Here is a 24,699-nt window from a genome sequence, read left to right on the forward strand (position 1 = left end):
CCTCATGAAGGAGGCAGAGAACCCCTTTCCCTGTATCCTTCCCCTAACCACTACATCCAGACCAGCTGGGCATCAGTGGAGGCCCCGCTGCTCCTCATGAGAACGCTGGTGGAAGACGAAGGAAATGGCTGCCGATGATGCATCCCAGGCAGCCTGGAGTACCTCATCCTGGAGCCCCCGTTTATCTGTGCTGTGGTTCCACTGAGCCAGGTCTGAAGTGCAGTCAGAGCCATCAGGGGGCGGCCTGACCTGGCGGCTGTTTACACAACGGCGGCAATGTAGCCTAAGGTCAGAGGACAGAGTTTTAGTTACTACAGATCTTATTTCTGTGCTGTTCAGGTAGCTCAGAGATTATGACAAGGGCATTCCACATACCTGTCATGTGTGTCACTCAGGCTGGCTTCATCCAGGGTAAATAGCTCTTTCAGCTCACCAAGAGAAAAGTGCCGTTCTACGTCCTGCTCCTCATCCACCACACAGCTGCTCAGCGCCTTTTTGTGGCTTTGCCGCTGAAAGATCTTCTCCTCAATTGTTCCTGCCTAGGAATGGGATGAAATGTAGGGCTCAGCCATCCCTGCAGATAAACCGAGGGAGCAGGAAAACCTAGGATTGAAGACATCTTGAGAAAGGGCAATGAATGAAAAGCACAAATCCTTCCTTGCCTTTAATCCCAGTACTCGGGAGGCAGAGGCAGGTGGATCGCTGTGAGTTCGATCGAGTTCGAGGCCAACCAAGGCTACACAGAGAAACCCTGTCTTGAAAAACCAAAAAAACAAAACAAACAAAACCCAAACCCTGTGCTAATATCTGTCTCAGCTAAGATCCATTTTCCTGGTTCTTCTAAGGTACTAATTGTACTTCTTTCTCATCCAGGGTATTTTCTGCACCAGTAGACGGTGTCAGGGTCTGGCCAAATCCCCTTAGGGTAAACAGGTTATCTGTGTCAAGCCTCTTATTCAATATCCTTTGAATATTTTAAATCAGGTCATATCCTAGTAATAAGATGCAAGAAAGAATGAAATATAATCCCTATATCCTTGAGGTCACAGAGCACTTCAATATACAGTCTGTAAACAGACTGTATACAATGACAGGAATCTGTACATGGTACCGAAGATCCCATAAAAGTAATGTTAGAAGAGTTGAGAAGTCCAGAAAATGCAGAAAATAGATTCCTCTTGAGCTGACCAAAAAAAAAAAAAAAGAAAGAAAGAAAGAAAAAGAAAAAAGAAAAGGATGGTATGGCCCTAAAAGTAAATAGATGAGGAAGAACCGAGATTAACAGATATGAAAACTGCATGGTCCTCACAGCACAGCCACTAGATTTGGGAAAGAAATGTCCAAAATCATCAGTAAGCAAAAGACAACAGTATGCATGATCTGTAGTGGATATTTGAGAGCATTATTTACCCCTTCTTGGACTAATTGGACAAGGAGTATGAGAATACAAAAGTATGAAAGAAAATAGTGCCCTAAGAAAAGTATGTACAGTACATCCATAGCAAGAAGCATCTGGAAGAAAGGCGGAGAGAAAAGAGAAGGGACGAAGGAGAATGGAAGAATAAAGGACTCAGGGTTAGGTACATAGTGTAGCCAGATAAAGGCAGAAGGACTAAGAGTCAAACACTGGGAAACAGTTAAGATGGTCTTGTTTCATGACCCACCCCTACTCTGATTACCATCACCATCCTTACAGATAGCAGTCGGTAAATATAGCAGGTCTTCTTTTGACCATCACGCCAGACTCGGGCCATAGCTTGTTCATCATTGGCTGGGTTCCAGTCAGGATCAAACATGACCAGCCGGTTCGCACCAATGAGATTAAGACCACAGCCCCCAGCTTTGCTGCTAAGCATGAAGACAAAATCAGGGCTCTGGGAAGAAAAGAAACAAGAAAGGAGGGAGGTGGGGTGAACACACTTGGACCTAAACTAGGATCCTTCTCAGCTCAGCCAACATGTCTCCTACTCTATACTCACACTGAGGACCACAAGTTGATCTACCTTACAATTCAATTTCCTAATCCACAAAGTCAAGTTTCTAATCCAGTCACTGATCAGCTTCATCTTATCTCACCCACTAGAACATAAAAATAAAACAATGAAATACAGTCCCCTTACAGCTTCTCTGCCAACACTTAATTCTTACGTTATTACATTGGTGTACTCACCGATGGAGTATTGAAGCGCTCCACAACCTTGGCTCGCTTCTTAATAGACATTGTGCCATCCAGGCGAACATACAAGTACCTGGAGAGAGATCCAAAGACAAGACCCAAGAACGATGGATCCCTTGGAGCTATGGCTACCAAGAAAGATTAACCTTGCTTAAAGCTGCTCAGGCATAGCCTGAGGCTTCCCAAAGAGGACAGAGAAGGGCAGGAATTCTGATCTGTGGGAATACTTGAAGGACCAGGATATTAGCCTGTGTAGAAATGGAGTACTGCCATCACAGCCACAAGGAATGAGAATTCCTCAGGACAGTGCTTCATAGAGCCGCATCCAATAATCAGAACACCCTAGTCTTCCTAGAGTGGCAGTAAGGAGACAAATCCCTTTGCTAGCCCGATTAGACTCTTCCCTACCTTCGAGCCCGGCAGAGCTTCTCAAAGAGATCCAATGTCTGAGTATAATTAGACACCAGCACGACTTTGTCACTGCTGCGGCTTCGAGTCATGGCCAGAATGTAATCAAGGACCAGCATCTTGCCTGGGAAGAGTGACTACTGTCAGTCCTCACTCACAATTGGTCATCCCAGTGCCCCAAATTGTCACACTTGATACCCTGCTTTCAGACAGGATAACCAACACAGAGGTAATTTCCTACTGTTCTCCTACAGTTCCTCCTCCAAGAAGACCATCCACTGACAGGGAGGGCTTACCTGACAGCTGTGGCTCTACAGCTTTAGAGCTGTAGCCAGGTGGGAAGATATCCAAAGTGCCCTCAAAGCCATCCTCCTCTGCCACACACTTGTCATAGATTAGAGCTGGATCTGAAAAAAATCATCAGCCAAACAAAACCATACCTAAAGGCTAGTGACTTTGCTTTTCTGAACCTTCTTCCACTTCAGGGCTCACCTTCTAGAGCTTTGGCACTGATTTAAGGATTCACACTAGACTTAGTGGGGTCTACTTCCCAAGTCCCACAGGGTGCAGCAAGTATCATCTGGAAGCCTGGATGGACAGCATCATTCACTAAGTTCTGCCTCATGTTGTACAAGAGGATGTGTGCACACAGCACTCACACACCCAGTCCAGCACATCTCAAGCATCAAGCACAGACTGGGCAGAAGACAATGTAAAGTTTCCAAAGGAAGAGCTGACAGCGAAGAGTCCGCATGTGACCTCTAGGAGGGCTCTAGAGATTGTGGTGAAGGTCACCAGCCTACCCACAGGAACTTCCTGTCTCTTGTTGGCTCTCACAGGAGACAGCGGGCATGGGTGCACTCACGGTTACAGAGCTTCTTTAGAGAGGTGATCGAAGACAGGGAGGACACGCTCATCCTGCCTTCACGCAATTCTTCTTCAGGCTTAGCCTGTCTCAGAAATCTCTTGTATAGCTCAATTTGAAGGGGCGTCAGCCTGAAAATAAAAAGGCAGGTGGCTCAATAGGAAAAGCTGGAGCACACACCGCTACCACTACCCACAACAGCTTGAGAATCAGCCATGCCTAAAAAGCTAAGCTTGTACCCACCCACTGTACATCTTTTCAGCTGAGTTCATTACCTGCAACAAACCACCTGCTCAATCTTCACCGGCAGATACTTAGAGAGAATATCCGATGTTCTCCGGATCAGGCACCTAGGGGGCATGAGAGAAGACGACAAGAGGCTGACAGCACTAATGTGCTATGCACTAGAATAAAAGCACCTACCTAAAGAACCAAGACTCTATTTTATAGTATGCCCAACTCACCACTTCATATGAGATTTATTTGCTTAGATATCTCAGCATCTCAATCGTGGGAACAAACACCTTTAACACTCCCTAGCTTAAACTGACATCTCCTTTTGTTCCTTCCTTTTAGCTTGTTGACTGGTCTTTAAAAGAAAGCTATGGTCTTTTATTCATCTTGCAGCTGTCCAAAAAAGGCTCACAAACTTCCGAGCCTTTTTTTTTTTTAATTTTATGTGCATGACTGTTCTCCTTGCTTGTGTTTATCACCATGTTCATGCCTAGTGCTTTCAGATGAGCGAAGAGGGCACCAGATTTCCTGGAGTTATAAATCCTACCATGTATGTATTGGAAATCCTCTACAAGAACAAGCTGTGTTCTAAACACTAAGTCAACTCTCCAGCCTCTACACTACAGGTCTTTACCAGGAGGCATCCATCTGCATTTGCACAGGTCACTGAGCCCTCATCTCCTGGGCAGACCAGGAATAGAGAGTCAGCTTCTTAGCACCTACCTAGTCAGGCGTGATAATAGCACATGCCTGCTGTCCCAGCATTGGCAGATCGTCTGATAGACGTGAGGTACTAGCTCAAAAAGAGAAGGAAGAGGCGGGAGGGGAAGCAGTAGCTTCATGGAACACTCTACCATCTAAAATTGGTAGGAGAGGTAGGCATCAAGATGGGAGGGCAGGACATTCATAATGAAATTCTTTTTTTTTGTTTTGTTTTTTTGTTTTTTTTTGGTTTTCTGAGACAGGACTTCCCTGTGTAGCCCTGGCTGTCCTGGACTCACTTTGTAGACCAGGCTGGCCTCGAACTCACAGCAATCCGCCTGCCTCTGCCTCCCGAGTGCTGGGATTAAAGGCGTGCGCCACCACGCCCGGCTCATAATGAAATCCATCAAGGGTGCATGCCAATGACAGGAGTCCAGAATGTACATGGCCTTGGTTGATTTGAAATCCACTGGGGAAAAAAAAAGCACTCTTGGCCTGGTAGCCACACAAAGACTCTTCAGCTCTCCAACCCACCGCAGAACTAATCTATACCTAGAAGCATGATGCTTTAAATTAAAAGCATCTGTCAAGAATCTTCTGGAGCACTAACAAGGATGTGTCTCATTCAGGAAGGCTGACAGCACCACAAAAGAGCTTCTTCAGCAGGTTGAGAGAACAAAAGCAGGCCGCAAGGCTACCCAGAAGTGGAACTTACCCTTCATTATATATTCAGTAACAATTCACGGCACAGACCCCACTCCATCCCTCAAACACCAGCCCTTAAAGGCTCCAGACAGACCAAGGCCACAGATCTGGGTAGCTCTCAGATGTCTTGGAAGGCCATTTGGATCACCAGAGTTGAGGCTATTACCTGTTAACAATACTGATGAGCTCCCGCAAACGCTCTTCCCCAAGCTGCCTGTCTGCCTCACTGGCAGCTGCATCTCGACTCTTCAAAATTGGCAACTCAAAATGCTTCTTGAATTCATAGGCAGTTCCTAAACACAGGAAAACCAATAGAATTGGGTAGAAAGATTTTCTCACTGCCAATAATGACAGACCTCTTGTCACCCTTCCTGCTGAGAACAAAGCTGGACAAAATATAGGCAATTTTTATTTAATGAGTCAGATAGCAAAGCAGTGAAGACTTGAATGGCTACATGTAATTAGATGCTAATGCCCCAAGAAAAAAAACTTAACAGTAATTGTAAATGGACTAAAATTTCAACTATAAGATAAAGACATGGAGTCATGCCTGGTGGCGCACACCTTTAATCCCAGCACTCCGGAAGGCAGAGGCAGGTGGATCACTGTGAGTTCGAGGCCAGCCTGGTCTACAAAGTGAGTCAAGACCAGCCAAGGCTACACAGAGAAACCCTGTCTTGAAAAACCAAAAACAAAACAAACAAACAACAACAAAAACCGTAAGGTAGAGAGCAATCAAAGAGACCTATACCCAGGCATTCACATGGCTATACTCACATTAACATATATCACACATAGTCTTAGCCATCCTCTACATAGCCAACACTGCCACTACAGAAGACAAATGGCCCAAGTAGGCCTTCTTGATTGCTCCACACTCAAAAGCCACCCAAAAGCTTTCCCTCCCATCCCCTTATTTTTTGAGGAAAAGTCTAATGTAGCCCAGACTGACTTCAAACTCCCTACGTAGCTGAGAATGTCTTGAACTCCTTGGCCCCTCTGCCTCCATCTCCCAGGTGCTGGGGTGACAGGCGTCAGCTTGGCTACTCTCTGACCAGTGTCTAGTGATCCACATCTAACTGGGAACGTCTCCTTGCTCTCCTTATCTCGAGTTACACTCTAAGGACAAAACAGGCAAAATTCCTTACCCAAAATGCCTGAATTAACAAAGTGAACCAAGCTAAAATATTCAAGCAAGTCATTTTGGATGGGGGTCCCGGAGATGAGCACCCGCCGGCTGGTATTCAAGCTGTCCAGGGCCTGGTAAGTCTGGTTCTCAGAGTTCTTAAGCCTGTGGCCCTGCAAGATAATTAATTCTTACTTAGGATGATTTCATATTCTTAAATGATAAAAGTAAATGATAACAAAGCATACAGACAGAGTCAAAACCATTATAGGTCCTGATGTTGCAGGCACCAGGCAGGCCAGAGTAAGGTTCTTCACCTACTGGCTTGGAAAGAAGTATTAGCCTCACAAGGTAGACCAACCTAACATTCAAAAAGCAAGGACTCCCTCTGTTCCTTGCATTCCTCCATGTCCAAACCACGACCCACCAATCTTTCATAGTCCATGAGGCCATGCTACAGACCCATGCTTTCAGGGAGACCCACCCCTCCCTGGCAGTCCAACCAAGCCAGCGCGTTTAGAGGCCTTGAAATCTCAGGGGTACCCTACCTTCAGGCAGAATCCACACAACTAACATACCGAAGAGCTTCCCTACAGCTCTTCTCTAACCTGGCTTCTTTGCAGCCATCCAGTAACTTCTCTTGAAGCCATTTATTTTCAAGAAGATAGAAAAGTACTCTTTCGGGCTGGAGAGATGGCTCAGCGGTTAAGAGCACCGTCTGCGCTTCCAGAGGACCTGAGTTCAATTCCCAGCAACCACATGGTGGCTCACAACCACCTATACCCTCTAAAGCCTTCCGGTGGACAGGTGTACATGCAGATAGAGCACTCATATACATAAAATAAATAAATAAAATCTTAAAAAAGAAAGAAAGAAAAGTACTCTTTCTAAGAACCATTTGGCGGAGATCAGGCCAACTGTCTTGCCTTTCGAAACACAGCTTCCTCTCGGTGCCATGCTGAGAAACACAGACACACACAGACACACACACACACCCACCACTCACCCCAAAAACAAACCTCAACCACCAGTGAAAGAATGAACTTGTTCTATTCAGCCTTCCTTTTTTTTAAAGACTTATTTATTAATTATGTATACACTGTTTTGCCTGTGTGTCAGAAGAAGGTACCAGATCTCATTATAGATGGTTGTGAGCCACCATGTGGTTGCTGGGAATTGAACTCAGGACCTCTGGAAGAGCAGTCAGTGCTCTTAACCTCTGAGCCATCTCTCCAGCCCCTATACAGCCTTCCTTTGACAATGATATTAAACAAAGACTCTTCTCTGACTCCCTCTTAATACAAACAACAAATGGAAATCAAATTCTTTCAGAGAGGCAGTCACCCAAAAATCACATTATACAAATTAACAGAGCTAAGCCGGCGTGATGGTGCACCCCTTTAATCCTAGCACTCGGAAGGCAAAGGCAGGCGGATTGCTGTGAATTTGAGGCCAGCCTGGTCTATAAAGCAAGTCTAGGACAGCCCAGGCTACACAGAGAAACCCTGTCTTGAAAAAACTAATAATAATAATAATAACAACAACAACTCTTTAAAAATAATAAATTAAGCTTCACCTAATAAAAAATTTAACATAAAATTTTAACTTTTAATGGGCACAGATATAAGGAGAATTATGTAATTTTGGTTTCTTTAAAAAAACACAGAAATATTACGGGAATATGTTTTCATTTTAATCCTGGGTATGAGGATGTGAGGTTGCTTCACAGCAGCTGACTATGATTTGCCTTGTGCTTTAGCAGGGGAGTGATTTTTCCCAGCTGCAGTTGTTTCTGTGAATGTAACATTTAGAATTTTGGAGACTTTTTAGAGGATATATAAATGCTAGAGCTCCATATGTAGGTGGCTGGTTAGTGGTTGGATGCTGTTGGTTGCTGTTTGTCAAATAGTCAATCATGTGCAAAGAAATGAGAAAAAGAAATTCCATATCCTGATGGCAAAGATCAAACTTGCCCCAGGGAACTCGATACCCATAATCAGCAGGAAGTAGCCTCCCAATAATGTTGTCCCCTTTCCTTTCCCCTCTCCTATCTAGTGTTAGGGGGGTTAAAAGGGAAGGAGTGAAGGAGTAGAGAAGGTGGAAGAATGAAAGGAACCCACAAAGTAGCAAACACCAGCTACACATCAACAATTAGGGGTTCCGCTGGGGGGGTGCATGCCTTTAATCCCAGCACTCGGGAGGCAGAGGCAGGCGGATCGCTGTGAGTTCGAGGCCAGCCTGGTCTACAAAGTGAGTCCAGGATGGCCAAGGCTACACAGAGAAACCTTGTCTCGAAAAACCAAAAAAAAAAAAAAAAAAAAAGAAAAGAAAAGAAAAGATCAGTATCTTGGGGAGGAGAGGGCTGGAGAGATGGCTCAGTGGTTAAGAGCACTCTCTGCTCTTCCAGAGGTCCTGAGTTCAGTTCCCGGCAACCACATGGTAGCTCACAACCATCTATAAAGTGATCTGATGCCCTCTTCTGGCCTGCAGGTGTACATGCAGATAGAATGCACTTGTATACATACATAAAATAAATAAATAAATAAATCTTAAAAAAAAAAAATCAGTGTCTTAGTCACTATTCTAGTGGTGTGAAAAGAAAAGAAACCAAATATAACTCTTATAAAAGAAAGTATTTAATTGGGGGTTTCAGAGGCTTAGCCTATTATCACTTTGTAGACCAGGCTGGCCTTGAATTCACAGTGATCAGCCTGCTTCTGCCTCCCGAGTGCTGGGATTAAAGGCCCCACCACCGCCCGAACCCTGGCAGGAACTCTTGATTAGGCTTCTGAGTTTCTAGAATTATAGGCTCGTGCCATTTCCTTCTTTAGTCATCCAAACACTCCTAGCCTAGAATAAAAACCAGCTTAACCAAGGCTTAGGAGATACTAGGCACTGGGTAGGAGCTTCCCCAATCAATTCACTGAACGCTCACAATACTCCTGCAAAGCAGGTACAATCACTCTATTTCCCTGATGCAGAAACAGCAGCTCAGGTGGTGAAGTGACGTAGGTATAAGGCCACGCTACTGTCAAATGGCAGAGCCAGGAGCTAAATAAAGGTTTCTAGTAATTCTAAAACCCATTCCCTTGAACATTGTGCTGGGTCTCACTATACACCTAAATCCCTCCCAACCTTCTTTGGTCTATGATTACTATTTGGAGGGGAAAATGCCAAGTGGCCCACAGTACCTAAACTCTCTTCTGAGTTTTGTTTATTTGACAGAGGGGTCTCATTGTGAAGCTGGCCTAGAACTCACTTTAGTAGACCAAGCCACAAACTCAGAGACCCACCTGTCTTTGCCTCCCGCGTCCTGGAATTAAAGTATGTGCCACCATACTCAGCTCTCCTCAATTCTATGCACTGTTCCATGCCTCCCTCTTTTGGAAAACGGGTGTCATTGGCTCTCCCACTCACTTGTCCCCTCCAGTGCGGCATTCTCTGTTCCTAGCATTCCCCAATGACCAGTGGAGTCCTGGGACAGTAATGGTTAGAGAAGACTGACATCCTGATCTTCTACCACCCAGACTACAAAGAGTTAATAAGTACCTCGTCACATATGACCAGTCCAACATTTCCTTTTTTAAGGACTCCAACATGAAGGCGGAAAGTCTCGTAGGAAATGATGAGAATGGGAGAAGGCACTCTAGCTCCACGCTGGCTCATGAATCCTTCTACAACAGAAAGGCGTCAGCACAAATCGGGACATCTTAGAGAAAAATAGACTGATAGCTGTTTCACATCACTGAGAAAGAACTGTCTGTATTTCAGTTGTTTTTTTTTTTCTTTTTTTCTCTTCTTTTTAGTTTTTCAAGACAGGGTTTCTCTATGTAGCCTTGGCTGTCCTGGACTCACTTTGTAGACCAGGCTGGCCTCGAACTCACAGCGACCCACCTGCCTCTGCCTCCCGAGTGCTGGGGTTAAAGGCGTGCGCCACCATACCCGGCACAGTTGCTTTTCAATGGCAATCTCCCCACTTGTCCCCACATTGCCATCAATGCTGCCCACAGGTGAACACACAGGTTAAAAAAAAAAAAAAAAAAAAAAACTGGGTGGAAGAGTATATCCTGTTTGTTAAAGCGCCATACCCAGTTTTCTGTCTATCTCATCCTTAGAGCCTCCATCGATGGCCAGAGGCTGGATCCTCCCTCCAAGCCATTTCCCAACTTCGTTGTACCAGTTCTTCACCAGGCTGGATGGTGACACGACCACTGCTTTCTCAATTTCTGGCTTGCACTCCGGGCTCTGCCGTAAAAGTGTCCACATCAATGTGATGCACTGTAGTGTCTTTCCCAGGCCCATCTCATCAGCCATGATGCAGCCATGGCTTCCAGGGATTCGACGGCTGGTGACACACTCCCAGAGGAACTTCACTCCCTGAAGAACAGCACCATTCAGTCCACGTTGGCACCCCCTTAGCCCGCGGCCCACACCCCCTGACTCTGACCCTCGGTCACCTCTCTCTGATGAGGCCGCAACACCTTACTGAGAATGGGATCAACAACCACGTGCACAGGGAGTTTGTCCCTGGAAAAAATACAGCAGGAAAAAAAAAATACACATTGATCAGACTCAAGGGAAGGTCAACCCTCAGGAAGTGGTACCCTGATGACCCAAAGGCCCCAGAGAGCACTCCTCCATCTGGTGATAAACTACAGCGAGATCTGCCCTAGGAGCCAGAAAGCTCAGGAAGGGTGAGACTCCTGTCCTCCCCTCATCACTTCCCTCCCAACAAGCATGGCAGAAGGTAGGGAGGAAGCCCTACAACCTGAACACAACCATCCTCCTCCTTCCCAAGCACGTGCTCTCAGTGTAGTGCAGTTGTCATGACAGCTGACACCCTATGCCAACCCCACAGGCGGGGCGGGAACCACAGCAAACACCCTTCCTCCTCCCAGGCAGGCCCACTTACAGCGGCCCAGAGCCACTCAAAACATAGCAACGTGCATACTTGTCAAGCTTCAGCTGGTCATGGGCACTCAGTGGGGGAGGCTCATACAGAATCAAGGCGCCTTCTTCCAGAGGGTCATGGAGGGCACGACGAACACCAGCCCTTTTCAGGCCCAATGCGCGAGAGCCCAGAGGACCTAGAAATCAGCAACCAACCTGTGAGCTAGGCCTCTATATTCAGGCCCTCCAGCAGGCCCCACTCAAACACCCATCCTTCATGTAACTTTTCTGCATACGAATACCATCACCTCCTCTCCCAGAACCCTTTCAAACCATCTAGATATTTCTAGCTGGCCATTCTCTTCAACCCTCAAGCTTTTTCCTATTTTATTTCTCACATTCCACTACAAACTTCTGAGGGCTTTATCGAGTTCCTCTCAAGTCAACTGTAGCAAAGCATGAAACTCAAGAGAGGCCTTTCAGATATGAGACCTTGAGGGCTGTCCACTTACCTCTCCAGTCCCAGTGTAGGCACAATGCAATGTCAATCAGCCTTATAAAGGACCTAACACTGAACACGCTTGAACTGATGAAGGCTAGGACTACCAGCCACCAGGTCCGCCACAAGCTTTCTGAGAAGGCCGACTAAGAAGATGAGGCTATCAGTCTTGGCAGTCGTCACCAAATGCAGTATGGCCTTCACCCAGGCCTCAGGAAGATCACATCAACACATCCACCAATGGGTTGGCATCTTTAATTGCCAGCCTAGCATTTAAGTCTTTAATCTATTCAGGCTCATTGACACAAATAACTCAGAAAAGTGGAAATGACATGCCAGGCATGATGGTGCACACTTGTAATACTGTCACTTAGAATACTGAGGCAGGAGAATTGCCGTGACTAAGGCCACTCTAGGTTTTACAACAAAAGCCTGAGTCAAAACAAACAGATGCTGGAGATGTTACAGGCATGCACTGGGTGTGCTGGGTGTGGTTCCCACGTCAGACAGTCACAGCTGCCTCTTAAGTCCAGCTTCAGGGATCCAAGGCTTCTGACATCCTCAGGTAGACAAAACCCTATTTGTGGCTCAGTCACATCTTTAATCCAAGAGCTTTCTGTACATAGGATTTAATAAAATTATTGCTAGGTCAGGTGGCAAAGCAAGAAGCCAGCTGAGAAGGATTGAGTAGAAATGAGGGACTTTGAGTTAAAGGGTATTTAAGACATCATGGAGGAGGAGGAGGAGGAACTCTTGAAGTCTTGAGATCTTCCAAGCTCTTCGGCTCTTTGGGTTTTTAGCTCTTGGCTTTTCCTCCTGGGCTGTTGGGTGAGCTACAGGCCTTTTTGCTCCTGGGCTGTTGGGTGAGCTACAGGCCTTTTTGCTCCTGGGCTGTTCGGTGAGCTGAGTAGGAAGGCCTTTTCCTTCTGGGACGTCAGCTGAATAGAAGAACAGCTGGTGCTTTCCCTGCCTCTCTGAGCTAGGCAGTTTTCACCCCAACATCTGGCTCCTGAGTCTTCATTGGTAAAATTGAAAGATTGGGATTTTCTTGCATTATAACAACAACAACAACAACACACACACACACACACATACACACGGCATATTTACACAGACACACACACATTATTAAAAATAATTTAAACTGCCAGGCATAGCATTTAGGAGACAGAGGCAGATCACTGTAAGTTCAAAGCCAGTCAGCAACTCTACAAACTAAGTTCCAGGCCATCCATAGCTACACAGTGAGACTCTGTCACAACCAAAACACAAAGTAAACTTAAACAACTAACCAAATAAGAAAACCCATAAAGTCTCCATTTTTACCTTGATAATTTGGAATGGGGACCTTGAAAGGCTTTGACAAAATGCTTCGAATAAATGCTTCCTAAAAAGAAAAAGGGAAACAGGAATTGAAGCCTGTTGAAGATGTTATATTACAGACCAATGGTCATATATGTTCCATTTCAAGTTTTTAAGGTTTTTTTATTTTATGTGTACCGGTGACTTATGACTCTAATACCAAGGTAACTCCCAGCCCCAAATAAATTTGTTGCTCTATCATTTCTACCAAATGTTTAATTTTCACAAATCCATTCAGCTTTCTTGAAAATTAAACAGCCCACAGATTAGAAATAATATAAACAGTAACATCAGTCAAATATTAACAGAGAGAAATAGCAATGATGGCTAATAAGAGCTAAGTCTCTTTCAGCATGTCACAATTTGGGGGGCGGGGAGCAGGGCTAAGAAGATAAGACAGTTTTAACTATGTACCTCAGCCAGGCTGGCCTCAAACTTTCAATCCTCCTGCCTCAGCTTCCTGAGTACTGTGATAATAAGCATGTGCTACTGGCTTCCTATCAGGATTTAATCCTCACTAAGAGCCTATGAGGCCCACAAGCTGCTGTTCTGCAAGACAAGCAGGTGATACAAACCTATAATCCCAGTACGAAGGAGGCCAGCCACAGAGAGCACTGAGACTGACGCCAGCCTGGGTAAGACCTTGTCCCAAAAAGAGAATGAAGCCAAGTGTGGTAGCTCATTACCTGTTACCCAGAATTTGAGAGGTAGAGGCAGGAGGATCAGAAAGAAGCTCAAGATCACAGTGGGTATTGAGGCCAGCCTGGGCTACATGAGACACTGGTCAAACAGTGGGTATTGAGGCCAGCCTGGGCTACATGAGACACTGGTCAAACAGTGGGTATTGAGGCCAGCCTGGGCTACATGAGACACTAAGTCAAAAACTGGGGAAGGTGCCTGGAGAAACAGTTCAACAGTTAAGAGTGCGTCCTGCTTTTCCAGAACTCAAGTTCCGTTTGGAAAGGTTTACAGCTGCCAATAACTGTAGCTTCAGGAGGTCCAGCACCTTCATCTGGCCTCTCACGGCTCCCAACACACAGCGCACATTCCTGTCCGCGCGCACACACACACACACACACACACAAATAGACAGACAAGTAAACAAAGGTACTTACTGGCACACTCAACACACCAAGTTAGCTCCCAAAAGCCAGTGAGAGAACAACTTCCTACAAGTAGCCCCCTGACTTCCACAAGTGCCCCAGCACATGCCACCTGCACTCACACATCTACATGCACACACACTACACAGCTATGACAGATGAAGAACTTTCCTGATTCTATGGCTCTACTTGTGACCTCTTATTTAACCTTTTACTTATGGCCATGTATATCAGCCCAAAGCCAGTGGAAAGGTCCAAGACAAGGAAACAACAAGTTAAGGAACATTGCAGGCCCTAGAAAGGAAGGCCCAGTGTAGGCTAACCTGAAATCAAGACTGCTCAATGGAACAAGAGGCAAAGCTGAGGGAAGAAGGGGAGCAGTTAGGAAGAAGAGACAGGAGAATTAAATGTCAACTCCCAATAAGGTTTGTTCTTTATCTCTTTACGACCCGTGGATTACTCAGGGAATTGCACTAGCTTGTAAACCATGGCAATACCAAAGCTAGGACCCAAGAGAGCAAGGAGGAATCAAGACCAGACGCCCTAAAGTTATGGTTCTCTGTGTGTGCTATGTAGGGACAACGCACAGAAGCAGGGACTCCCCTTCCACCACATGGATCCTGTGATCACACTAGCTCTTGGTGGCAAGGCCTATACCCACTTAGTTTCTTGAGACAGGGTCTCACTCTGTAGCCCAGGCTGGCCTGAAGTAGCCCAGGCTGGCCGGAAACAACACTCTTCCTTCTTGCACCTCCCAAGCATTAGCATTCCAGGCATAGACCACATTGGGCCCACAATGGAACTAGATCACAGGAAAAAGCAGTAACGACAAAGTTTCTTTCTACCAAAAGGTCATGTAACAGAGACAAAGGCAAGCCTGTCTTCTTGTGAGATGTTTACCTTTATATTGTAACTTGTTTCTTTGCATATATAGACCATAAATTTCTAGAAGCTCAATGTATTTATCGAAAAATGTATTTTTGTGGTCTAATGAAAAAAATGGTTACGTGAACATCATCATCACTAAATAATGTGACAAATGATATATCCCACTTATTTGCATTTTTTGAAACAGTGACTCTCACTACTTTGAGGTTAGCCTAAAGATCCACTTTGGCCCTAAACTCGCAATCCTTTTCCATCAGCTTCTAGACTGCTGGGATTTTAGGTGTATGCAAGCATGCCTGGCTCGAAATTTGTGATTTTTTTTTTTTTTTTTTTCCCCCTTGACACAGGTGTGTTCCTGGCTGTCCTGGAACTCAATCTACTCTGTATGTAGATCAGGCTGGCCTCAAATTCAAGACATCTGCCTGCCTCTGCCTCTCAAGTGCTAGGATTAAAGACATATCCCCTACCAGCATGAGTTCTTTTTTGTTTTTTGCTTTTTGTTTTTTTTGAGACAGGGTTTCTCGGTGTAGCCTTGGCTGTCCTGGACTGGCATTGTAGAGCAGGCTGGCCTCGAACTCACAGCGATCCGCCTGTCTCTGCCTCCTGAGTGCTGGGAATAAAGGTAAAGGCCTTCGCAACCACCTCCAGGCCACCCAGCATGACTTCTTAATTAGCATAAATGCTATAGTTAAGAACAGCAATGATAATCATCAATAAAACTAACAACAAGGGGCTGGAAAGATGGCTCAGCAGTTGAGAGCACTGACTGCTCTTTTAGGGGACCCAGATTCAATTCCCAGAGCCCACGTGGTGGCTCAGAACTGTCTGTAACTCCAAGATCTGACACCCTCCCACAGACATATGTGCAGGAAATGAGCCAATTGCATATACAATAAAAATAAATAATCTTTTAAAAAAACTAACAACAACAAAAAATCTGCACCACACATCTTTAATCCCAACACTCAGGAGGCAGGCAGAGGCTGTGTATTTCTCTAAGTTTGAGACCTAGCCTGGTGTACAGAGTTATAGGATAGCCAAGGATACACAGAAACCCTGTCTCAAAACAAACAAACAAACAAAAATTATGGCTTTACTATCTGTTACTTTAAAAAAAAAAAAAAAGGTGGCAGGGCTGGAGAGATGGTTCAGAGGTTAAGAGCACTGGCTGTTCTTCCAAAGGTGTTGAGTTCAATTCCCAGCAACCACATGGTGGCTCACAACCATCTATCAAGTGAGATCTGGTGCACTCTTCTGGTCTGAAGATGTACATGCAGGCAGAATACTGAATATGTAATAAATAAATACATCTTTTTTTAAAAAATGGTGGTGCACACCTTTAATCCCAGCACTTGGGAGGCAGAGGCAGGTGGATCACTGTGAGTTCGAGGCCAGCCTGGTCTACAAAGAGAGTCTAGAACAGCCAAGGCTACAGAGAAAAACCCTGTCTTGAAAAACCATAAATTATGGCAGAAGCAGGGGTAAGGCGAGGGACAGGGGATAAACTTGTCAATCCAGACGCCTCTTCCAGTCCAGTCACGAGTCACCTACCACCTCTAGGCAGATGTGCAGGGAGATCACAGCGCACAGGAACCAGAACTTCTCTGCCATTTTGGCCTCCGGCAGGGAAGGGAACTACAGCTTTGGGGTCCCTTCCCTCCATGACCAGTTTCTCCCTCCTGTCATCATTATCAAGTCTAGCCCCAACAGCTCACACGTCTGACTATATTCCCAGCTGGGATAGGGGAGCAGGGCTTGGCATGACTAGGCCTCTGGCGATCTGGTCAACAATACCAAATGTGGTACAGGCACGCCCTCATTCTCTTCTACCATTTACTGGTAATTCATACCATGTATTTTGAGAACTCCTTCCCTGGGAGCAATGTCCTCCCCCTCCTTCTCACAACAACCACTTCCACTAAGGTTCACCCTAGGAAACCAATGGGTTTCTTTGGTTTATAGGACACAGGAAGGGTTGGTTACTGGCAGACGCATGGGTGGCACCAAAGCAACAACATTGGAAAATCCTCACCCAGCATGGATGCTGGAGCCTTCGTCACTTACTGTTTCCTAGCCCAAATACTGTAGGGCCTTCCCAGAGCGCAGACAACGGTGTGGCTGGAATCCTGTGACCCAACCCATCCTTTTTAGAGAGGATGTCATCAGTCTCCAAGCCCTCCCTACTGCAAGTTTACATAATCATGATGGTGGGTGGCTATTTGGCTTGGAGACAGTGCTCTGCCATGTCCTTTCCTTCTGATGGGAGGACAGCACATGCTCCACAGACACCAGTTTCTCATTTCAGCAGACTCAGGGTCAGTTACACCCAATCTCTCCACCTCAACCACTCCATCCCTACTAGCTCTCTCTCACCAGGCTGGTCAGCACTCAGCTACACGGACAACAAAATGCCTTTGATCATTTACCCCTGTTCTGCAGGGAAACTTCTAGAAAGAATTCTTATCTCCCACTCCAATCTGTTTTCCACTCTTCATATGTGACTCTGCACAAGGCCATAGCCTGCATGCTTCTAATTCCAACAGGCAAGTTCCGTTCTTATCTTAATAAAGCCAACCACTCTTTCCTCTCAGGTATGCTGCTCTGACCTCTCTCCCACTACTGCACTTCTCAGGAATCTCATGCTCAGCCCAGTGATGTTTCCACCTAAATCACCTAAATGCCCTAAAAAGTCAGTGTTCCTTATGGACCACGACTTACACCCAAATCTCTTCACACTATAGAGTCATCCTGATAATCCAACACACTTTGAGATATCAAATATTCTCTGTGACAAAGACTACCTAGTATATTTTTGGTTTTCGTTTGCCTTTTTCCGAGACAGGGTTTCTTTGTGTAGCCCGGGCTGTCCTGGAACTCACTCTGTAGACTCGGCTGACCTTCAAACTCAGAGATCCGCCTGCCTCTGCAGGGATTAAAGGTGTGCAGCACCACCGCCTGGCTTACCTAATGTTTTTCTAACTCATCCCATACTCCTAGGCTAAACACACACATCTGCAATCGCCTCTAAATTAAATATGTGTAGGCCCTTCAAACTAATCAAGCCGAAGGCTTTTATGAGTCCTAGACAATTCAGCCTCTTTAAGTCTCTTTCTCCATTTAAAAAAAAAAAAGTGTGTGTGGTGTGTGTGAGTGGGTTGTGTGAGCCTGTGTATGTGTGTGTGTGTGTGTGTATGTGTGTGTGTGTGTGTACATGATAGAAAGAGACGTGTTTATTAAGGACGACAGAACAGGTCTTAAAGAGAAAAGCCAAGAAAATACTCCTATGCCTTCACTGGTAAACATACTAATACAATATATTTTTTTTTCCTTCTTATTTTAAAAGGAATTAAAAGCCTGGGCTACACAATGGGAGTCTGCCTTAGTCAATCAATGGAATTAAAGGGTATTATGCTAGAGGAACTGCTAAAAAGCAAAATACCAACAGCCAGGCGAGGTGGTATACACCTTGAATCAGAGGAAGCGGATCGCTGTGAGTTCGAGGACAGCCTGGTCTACCAGGACAGCCAAGGCTACACAGAGAAACTCTGTCTCCAAAAACAAAAAAGCCTGTACCCACCAGCAGGAAAAAGCCCAGGAGATAAATGATTACAAAAGATCCTTGACCAGGCACATGCCCCTACTGGAAGTCAAGGAAACTTCAGCATAATCCTGAAACTATGACACCTTGAGATTAAACAATATCACAAGTCCAGCAAATTTCCTGCATGGTATCTGGTCTGCTATGAGAAACTGCGGAGACACTCACAATAGATTTGCACTCCCAGAACACAAGTTGTTGAAACAAGGAGCTCACTACGCAGGCCAGGCGAGCCTTGAACTTGCAGAGATCCACCTGTCCTCTGCCTCTGAAAAACCCAGTATTAAAGGAGTGCCACTCCTGAGTGGCTTGTTGAAAATAGCAATTTGTATGTTATCCCTAACAAATGTGTAACAATTATGCCATGAGACAGCTAGTGGCACAGAATTCTAGGCTAGTCTGGGCAACTTAGTAAGATCCCATCTCAAAGCACAAAGTGGAAAAAAAAAAAAAAGGCTGAAGATACAACTCAGTAATAGAGCAGTGGTTCTCAACCTTCCTAATGCTGAGACCCTTTAATACATTTCCCATGTTGTGGTGACCTCCAACCATAAAATTATTTTCCTAGCTACCTCATAACTGTAATTTTGCTACTGTTATGAATTATAATATAAATATTTTTGGAGATAAATTTGCCAAAAGGACTTGCGACCCACGGGTTGAGACCCACTGGTACAGAGCTTGTTAAAGGACCTATATTTAGAGTTGGGCGTGGTGACGCATGCATCACAGGAGAGGGAGGGGGAGCTCTCTGAGTTTCAGGGCAGCCTGGTCTACAGAGTGAGTTCCTGGGCAGACAGGACTGCAACAGAGAAATCCAAAACAACAGTAACAAAGGACTGAGCGGAAGGGAGACCAGGAAGACGAAGGAAGGTGGGGGAGGGGGTTGAGACCATGACAAAGAACCCACTATGATGCAAAATACTCATTCTAAAAAGAATCAAGCCAGGGTGGAATTTCCTAATCCACACTGGCCTCAAACTCACAGGTTCCGCCAGGCCGTGCCTCCCAGGTGTCTACCACCACACCCAGCTACAAAATTATTCGCCAATGTTTACTAAATACAGTAATGGTTAAATTTAGTTATGTATTTCCCTTTTCCTTCCTAGCATTTCTCAAAAAGTCTCAAGTCTTGAAAAACCAAAAAATAAAATAAAATAAATAAAAAAAGGTTGATGAGAAAATTTGGGCTGGTCGGAACTTGCCACTAAACTATATTCAATCCCTGGAATCCTGGAAATCATATGATAAAATGAGAGAAATAAACTCTCTGAAGTTATCATTTTCCACATGTGTGGATGCATGCCCATACACACACACACACACACACACACACACACACACGAACACACACACACACACACACACAAACAGAAAGATAAAAATGTACGTGCAACAATTAAAAACAAAAAATCAAAAAACCCAGGTGCTGAGGCAGGAGCAGTTAAATCTCTTTCGGTGCCAGCCTGGTCTACATAGCATGTTCCAGACCAGCCAGTGCTACTGTGAGAGCTTGTCTTTTCAAAAAAAAAAAGAAAGAAAGAAAAAAGGCTGGGCTGTGGTGGCGTGTCCCTTTAACCCCAGCATTTAGGAGAGGAAGGCAGGTGGATCTCTGTGAGTTCAAGGCCAGCATAGTTTACAGAGCGAGTTCCAGGACAGCCAGAGCTATTACACAAAGAAATCCTGTTTCAAGAACAACAAAAACAAAAAGGAGGAGGAGGAAGAGAATGAGGAAGAAAAGAAGGAAGGAGGAGGAGGAGAAAGTTGTACAAGATAAAGTAAGACCCTGACCTGGTGATGAGCTGACTAGTAGAGAAAACAACGAAAGCTATTTTATAACACTCAGGCTGTTGGCACACACACCGTGACCCAGCAGCCAAGAAATAGAGGAAGGAGGATTAAGAGTTCATGGCCAGGGCTAAACTACTGGCTGTTCTTACAGAGGACCTCGTTTCAATACCCAGCACCCAAATGTTGGAAAGACCACAAACACCTGTAAAGTAACTCCAATTCCAGGAGATCTAACGCCCTCATTCGGCCTCTGTGGACACGAGGCACACACATGATACATGCAGGCAAAACACTCAGAAAGGTTTTGACAGAGTTCAAGGCCACCCTGGGCCTATATATAACAAATAAGTACCTCAGGCAAAACAAACAAAGAAGCAAAAAGTCATGTGCAGTGTCTGATCAATGCTACAAAACTGCCTCCTTGACTCTCCTTTCTTTAGGAATCTGAGCCACTTTAGATCTGGAGCCCTGAGCGTGGTGGCACACACCTTTACTCCCAGCACTTGGCAGATCTCTGAGTTTGAGGGCAGCCTGGTCTACAGAGTGAGTTCTAGGACAGCCAGGGATACACAGAGAACCGCTGTCTCAAAAAAAAAATAAAATAAAATAAAATTTTTTTAAATTAATTGAAAAAAAAAAGATCCGGTACCCACATAGTTTTGTACATAGGGAAGACTACAGTCAAGCAGACCTCCTAGCAGATCACACAGAAGCTATGGACAAGCTCATCACTCTGCAGTGAAGGACTCTGTGGCATAAGTGGGCACACACACACACACAGAACAGGAGCGGCTGTTCTTAGGACTTACATGTTGACTGCTATCCAGACAGGATGGCCGGTTGAATAACTGAGTCAAAGGTTTCCGGAAAGGAGACAGGAAACACTGCTGGGTCTGAGTCTCATTGCTGGATTTTCGTTTCTTGGGAGTCTAGGAGGCAAATGGGAAAGCTATATTGTAGTACTTGGACGACCCCAGAGACCGCTCTAATGGCAGCCATCATTTAAAGTTCCTATCAGAGCCAGGAATGGTGCTGAGCACCTATGGTCCCAGGTACCTGAGATGTTAAGGCAAGCTAGTAATAGCACTCAGTCATTGAGTTTTTATCTAGCAAATATGAAAGCTAGTACTAGGGGGCACGACCCCTCCCAGCCCCCCCAAAAAAAGTAACAGCAAGATATGTAATCCCCGTACACTTGTAATCCCAGCATTTGGGTGATGGAGGCAGGAGGATCAGGAGTTCAAGTCCATCCTTGGCTACATAGCAAGTTTGAGGCCAGCCTGGGCTACATGAGACCCTGTCTCAACCAAAATGAAGGTACTTACTGTCAGGCCCCACACGAAAGTCTGAACATTTATTATCATGTATGACTGTCACAGCAACTCCAAGACACTATGCTTACTAGCCTCACCTACCAAGTCAGAAAACAACGTCGCTGGGCGTGGTGGCACATGCTTCCAATCTCAGCACTCAGGCAGCGGAGGCAGGTGGATCTGTAAATTTGAGGCCAGCCTGGATTAGGAATTTCCACCCTGTCTCCAAACAAACAAAAAAACAACCAGTAGTTTTAGGAGAAACAATGCTAAGGAGCCCCAACCCAAGCCAGGCACACGGGTTTACTCTGAAGGTAGAAAGAGGAAGCTCACACTTTTAAAGCCTCTGTTAGCTACAACATGAATCTGAAGCCAGCCTGAGCTTTATGAGAGACCCTGTCTCAAAAGGCAAGGGAGAGGGGGGATGCTGTGAAACAGCTAAGCAGTGTGGACACTTGCCTCCACGCCTAATCTGAGCTTGGTTCCCAGACCCACATAGGACAGGGAGGTAACTGACTCTCCTCTTAAGTGCCATGGCATATACATACTGTCCCCAAAATAAGTTTTAAAAAAATGAAGGCCAAGGGGGCTGGAGACATGGCTCAGTGGTTAAGAGCACTGCCTGCTCTTCCAAAGGACCCGGGTTCAACTCCCAGCACTTACATGGCAGCTCACAACTGTCTGTGACTCCAAGATCTGACACCTTCACACATAAATTAAAATTAAATAAAATATTTTTTTAAAAAATGAAGGTCAAGCCGGGCGTGGTGGCACACGCCTTTAATCCCAGCACTCGGGAGGCAGAGGCAGGCGGATCGCTGTGAGTTCGAGGCCAGCCTGGTCTACAAAGCGAGTCCATGATGGCCAAGGCTACACAGAGAAACCCTGTCTCGAAAAAAAATGAAGGTCAAGCCATCAGGTAAAAACACACTTGTACCAGTTTTTCAAGCTATCTTCATCAATGATGATTCTATAGGGCACACCTGAAACATTTATCAGGCCCTCTCAAGTGCTTTTACTCATAGACAGGCCCTAACAAAAAGAAGTGCCTTCTACGGCAGGTAGGTGCCACATGCCATTAATCCCAGAGCTCAGTTGGCATAGGCAGCTGGATCTGTCTGGTCTACATAGTGAACTCCAAACCAGCCAGAGAGCTACATAACAGGGAATTCCTGTCTCAACCTCCCCCCCCCAAATCTACTTATTTTATTTTTTAAAAAGTGTTATCCTGCCGGGAAGTGGTGGCGCACGCCTTTAATCCCAGCACTCGAGAAGTAGAGGCGGGTGGGTCACCGTGAGTTTGAGGCCAACCTGGTCTCCAAAGCAAGTCCAGGACAGCCAAGGCTACACAGAGAAACCCTGTCTCGAAAAAGAAAACAAAACAATGCTAGCCCAGAATGATGGTGAATACCTTTAATCTCTGCACTTGGGAGGCAGTGGCAGGTGGATCTCTAAGTTCTGAGGCTAGCCTGATCTATAGATCAAGTTCCAGGGGCAGCCAGGGCTACCAAGGAAACCCTATGGCTCCCATGTGCCAAAACTCCTAACTTTTTTTTTTTTTAATGGGAGTTTCAGGTATCCCAGGCTGGCCTGAATACACCATGTTGTCTAGGGAAGTGCACAGAATACAGGTGTGTACCACCACAACCACTTTTTGCAGAGCTGGGACCCAACCTAACCTACTCCTCAGTTTCGATATAATCCTCCCACGGAGAAAACAGAGGATGCATTAGTTTCTAGGGAACCTACCTGGAGGACAACAATTTTATTAATCTTATTCAATGTCTGGTACATTGTGTTTATTAAAATTTTACTTAAGCCTGGTGGTGGTAGTGGTGAACACCTTTAATCCCAGCACTCTGGAGGCAGAGGCACGCAGATCTCTGTGAGTTCGAGGCCAGCCTGGTCTACAGAGCAAGTTCCAGGGCAGCCAAGGCTACACAGAGAGACCCTGCCTCAAAAATGAATGAATGGAGCTGGGCGTGGAGGCGCACACCTTTAATCTCAGCACTCGGGAGGCAGAGGCAGGTGGATCCCTGTGAGTTCGAGGCCAGCCTGGTCTACAAAAGTGAGTCCAGGACGGCCAAGCCTACACAGAGGAACCCTGCTCGAAAAACCAAAAAAAATAAAAAATAAAAATAAGAATGAATGAATGAATGAATAATTTGCTTAAGTGTCAGGTGTGCTAGTGCATCCCTGTGACCACAGCACCACCGTCTACCTCGTGAGACCCCGTCACACACACACACACACACACACACACACACACACACACACACAAGCTTCTAAATGTACGAAACACACTTTCTGTTTCTGAAGATGACTATGAACCCCAGAAACCAACCCCAGAATCTTTTCCTGTTCAAACAGCCCTGCACCCCGATTTTCCCTATTCCCCTGAACACTCACTACTGTCCCAGGCTGCCAGTCTTCATCATCGGATGATCTGCCTTCTGGTTTCCTCCTGGCCAACTGGCTAGGAGCTAAGCTCCTCCTCTGTAAGGGAAAATAGAACGTGAGTACCAGCAGAGATCCCTGCAGCAAAAGCCCCTTTAGTCTGCTTAAGGTCACACTTACCATGCTGGGACCAGAAGCATCAGATGTCAAGTGCCCATCAACTAAGTTAAACACTCAGAAACAGAGAAGGTAGGACCAGGGGATGCTGTAGAGCGGAGCTGCTATATCATTGAAAAGATCGTCTCAAGAGTTGGCATGCGCGGAGGGGACGCAATCAGGAGATGAGGCTTGGATCCAAACCGGGAACGTCGGGCGCCAGTTACTCCAGGCTCAAAATGTCCAAAGCGCAAGTCCACGTATAAATCTAAGGCGGGAGAGGAAGCAGATGAAGTTGCAGAGAAGCAAAGTGAATGCCAGGCTGCTTCCCTGAGGGTATCACTAGCGACGAGAAAAGTAGAAGCTTAAGAACGAAGGCAAGGCGCCTGAATCCTTAGGATGATGGAAATTTACCAGGGCGGGACTGATGCCAAACCTCAGTCTGAGGGAGGTCAAGGTCGTTAAGCAGGAATCCGGGCAGGACCA

The 24,699-nt window shown here is 45.7% G+C and overlaps 1 protein-coding gene across 1 annotated transcript; it reads right to left on the reverse strand.

Moving 5' to 3' along the window:
* Positions 1 to 55: 55 nt before the first annotated feature.
* Rad54l (RAD54 like) lies at positions 56 to 24,621 on the reverse strand. The gene is made up of 18 exons (XM_051172200.1): positions 24,238 to 24,621; positions 24,070 to 24,156; positions 21,157 to 21,276; positions 12,932 to 12,992; positions 11,168 to 11,303; positions 10,674 to 10,743; positions 10,305 to 10,593; positions 9,766 to 9,890; positions 6,239 to 6,389; positions 5,257 to 5,383; positions 3,725 to 3,799; positions 3,450 to 3,580; positions 2,881 to 2,991; positions 2,585 to 2,708; positions 2,171 to 2,249; positions 1,695 to 1,874; positions 376 to 539; positions 56 to 283 (listed from the first exon to the last, which is right to left on the reverse strand). Exons 1-18 carry the CDS (start codon positions 24,238 to 24,240, stop codon positions 73 to 75), a joined length of 2,244 nt encoding a protein of 747 aa, XP_051028157.1. The 5' UTR covers positions 24,241 to 24,621; the 3' UTR covers positions 56 to 72.
* Between the last annotated feature and the right edge of the window lie 78 nt (positions 24,622 to 24,699).

This window comes from Acomys russatus, chromosome 29, assembly GCF_903995435.1.
Source record: "Acomys russatus chromosome 29, mAcoRus1.1, whole genome shotgun sequence".
In the NCBI taxonomy this organism is placed as follows: Eukaryota; Metazoa; Chordata; class Mammalia; order Rodentia; family Muridae; genus Acomys; species Acomys russatus.